General features: G+C 33.7%; 1 protein-coding gene across 1 annotated transcript in view; it reads right to left on the bottom strand.

Annotated features, from left to right (window-relative positions):
• The window catches only part of LOC144979427 (protein amnionless-like), a 53,147-nt gene extending 52,574 nt beyond the window's left edge, over nucleotides 1–573 (bottom strand). Inside the window, exon 1 of the mRNA XM_078926074.1 lies at nucleotides 258–573. Within this exon, the coding sequence (XP_078782200.1) occupies nucleotides 258–297 (40 nt within the window). The 5' untranslated portion in view covers nucleotides 298–573. The remainder of the gene's footprint in view (nucleotides 1–257) is intronic.
• Nucleotides 574–882: the final 309 nt, after the last annotated feature.

Genomic DNA, 882 nt, shown 5'->3' with positions numbered 1-882 from the left:
TAACTCACTCAAACCTAGAGATTTTTGCTTCTTTCTAAACTTGGAAAAACGTATATCAAAAATGAGGATGTGCATATATAATATTATTTAACTAAAAACTAAAAACATTAGCTTTGATACTAAGCCTATAATTTGTCTTAGAAAAAATGTAATAAATAGGCATGGGGTAAAAAGTAACCCATGTAAACTACGGGTATAGTCGGTTTTAGGGTTGAGTGAGTTAATTGTCAATGATAACTTTAATCCAGTAGGCTTACCTATTAGGTGAATCACACATAATAAAAGACGCAGGTCCATTTTCCTCAGAATTTGTTTCAACCTCTATAAGAGAAAACGAAATAAATCTATCTTCTTCTAATATAAGTATGTAAACAAGCAATGTTATGATCTTTAGAATCCCAAATGAAAATCTTTGAAGGGAAAATAACTACAAAAACAAAGACTGCTTAGTCTTCTAAGTAAAACAATTGCGGACAAGGAGAGACATTTCTGACGGGGTTCAAAAATCAATTTTAAGTATATACGTAGCTGGTGAAACCCAATTCCTTTGTCCGCGAGACTGTTATCTTGAATAAGGATAGTTATTGCCTAGCATGTAATTTTACAATGGGGGCGGTGCCGAAGGGAATGTCACTGTAGGTATTCTCAACAGTATTGATTCGTGCCGGAACAATTAGCAAATTAGCACTCTACAAACGAAAGGAAAATAATATGGGAAAGTGTTAGGAGATGAACACTGAAAGTGTGTCTGTTTCTTTCACGAATAATGTTGCTAAAAATGTTTTAATGAGTGGAATACTTGGTATATTGAACTGAATGAATGATGGACATTTGTTTATTGCGAACCCCATCGAACAAAACATCGGAAGTTAATGGTGCTAT

Source organism: Berghia stephanieae, chromosome 1, assembly GCF_034508935.2.
Source record: "Berghia stephanieae isolate SIO BIC M18660-M18661 chromosome 1, UCSD_Bste_1.3, whole genome shotgun sequence".
In the NCBI taxonomy this organism is placed as follows: domain Eukaryota; kingdom Metazoa; phylum Mollusca; class Gastropoda; order Nudibranchia; family Aeolidiidae; genus Berghia; species Berghia stephanieae.
This window is presented reverse-complemented; position numbering and strand designations above follow the sequence as displayed.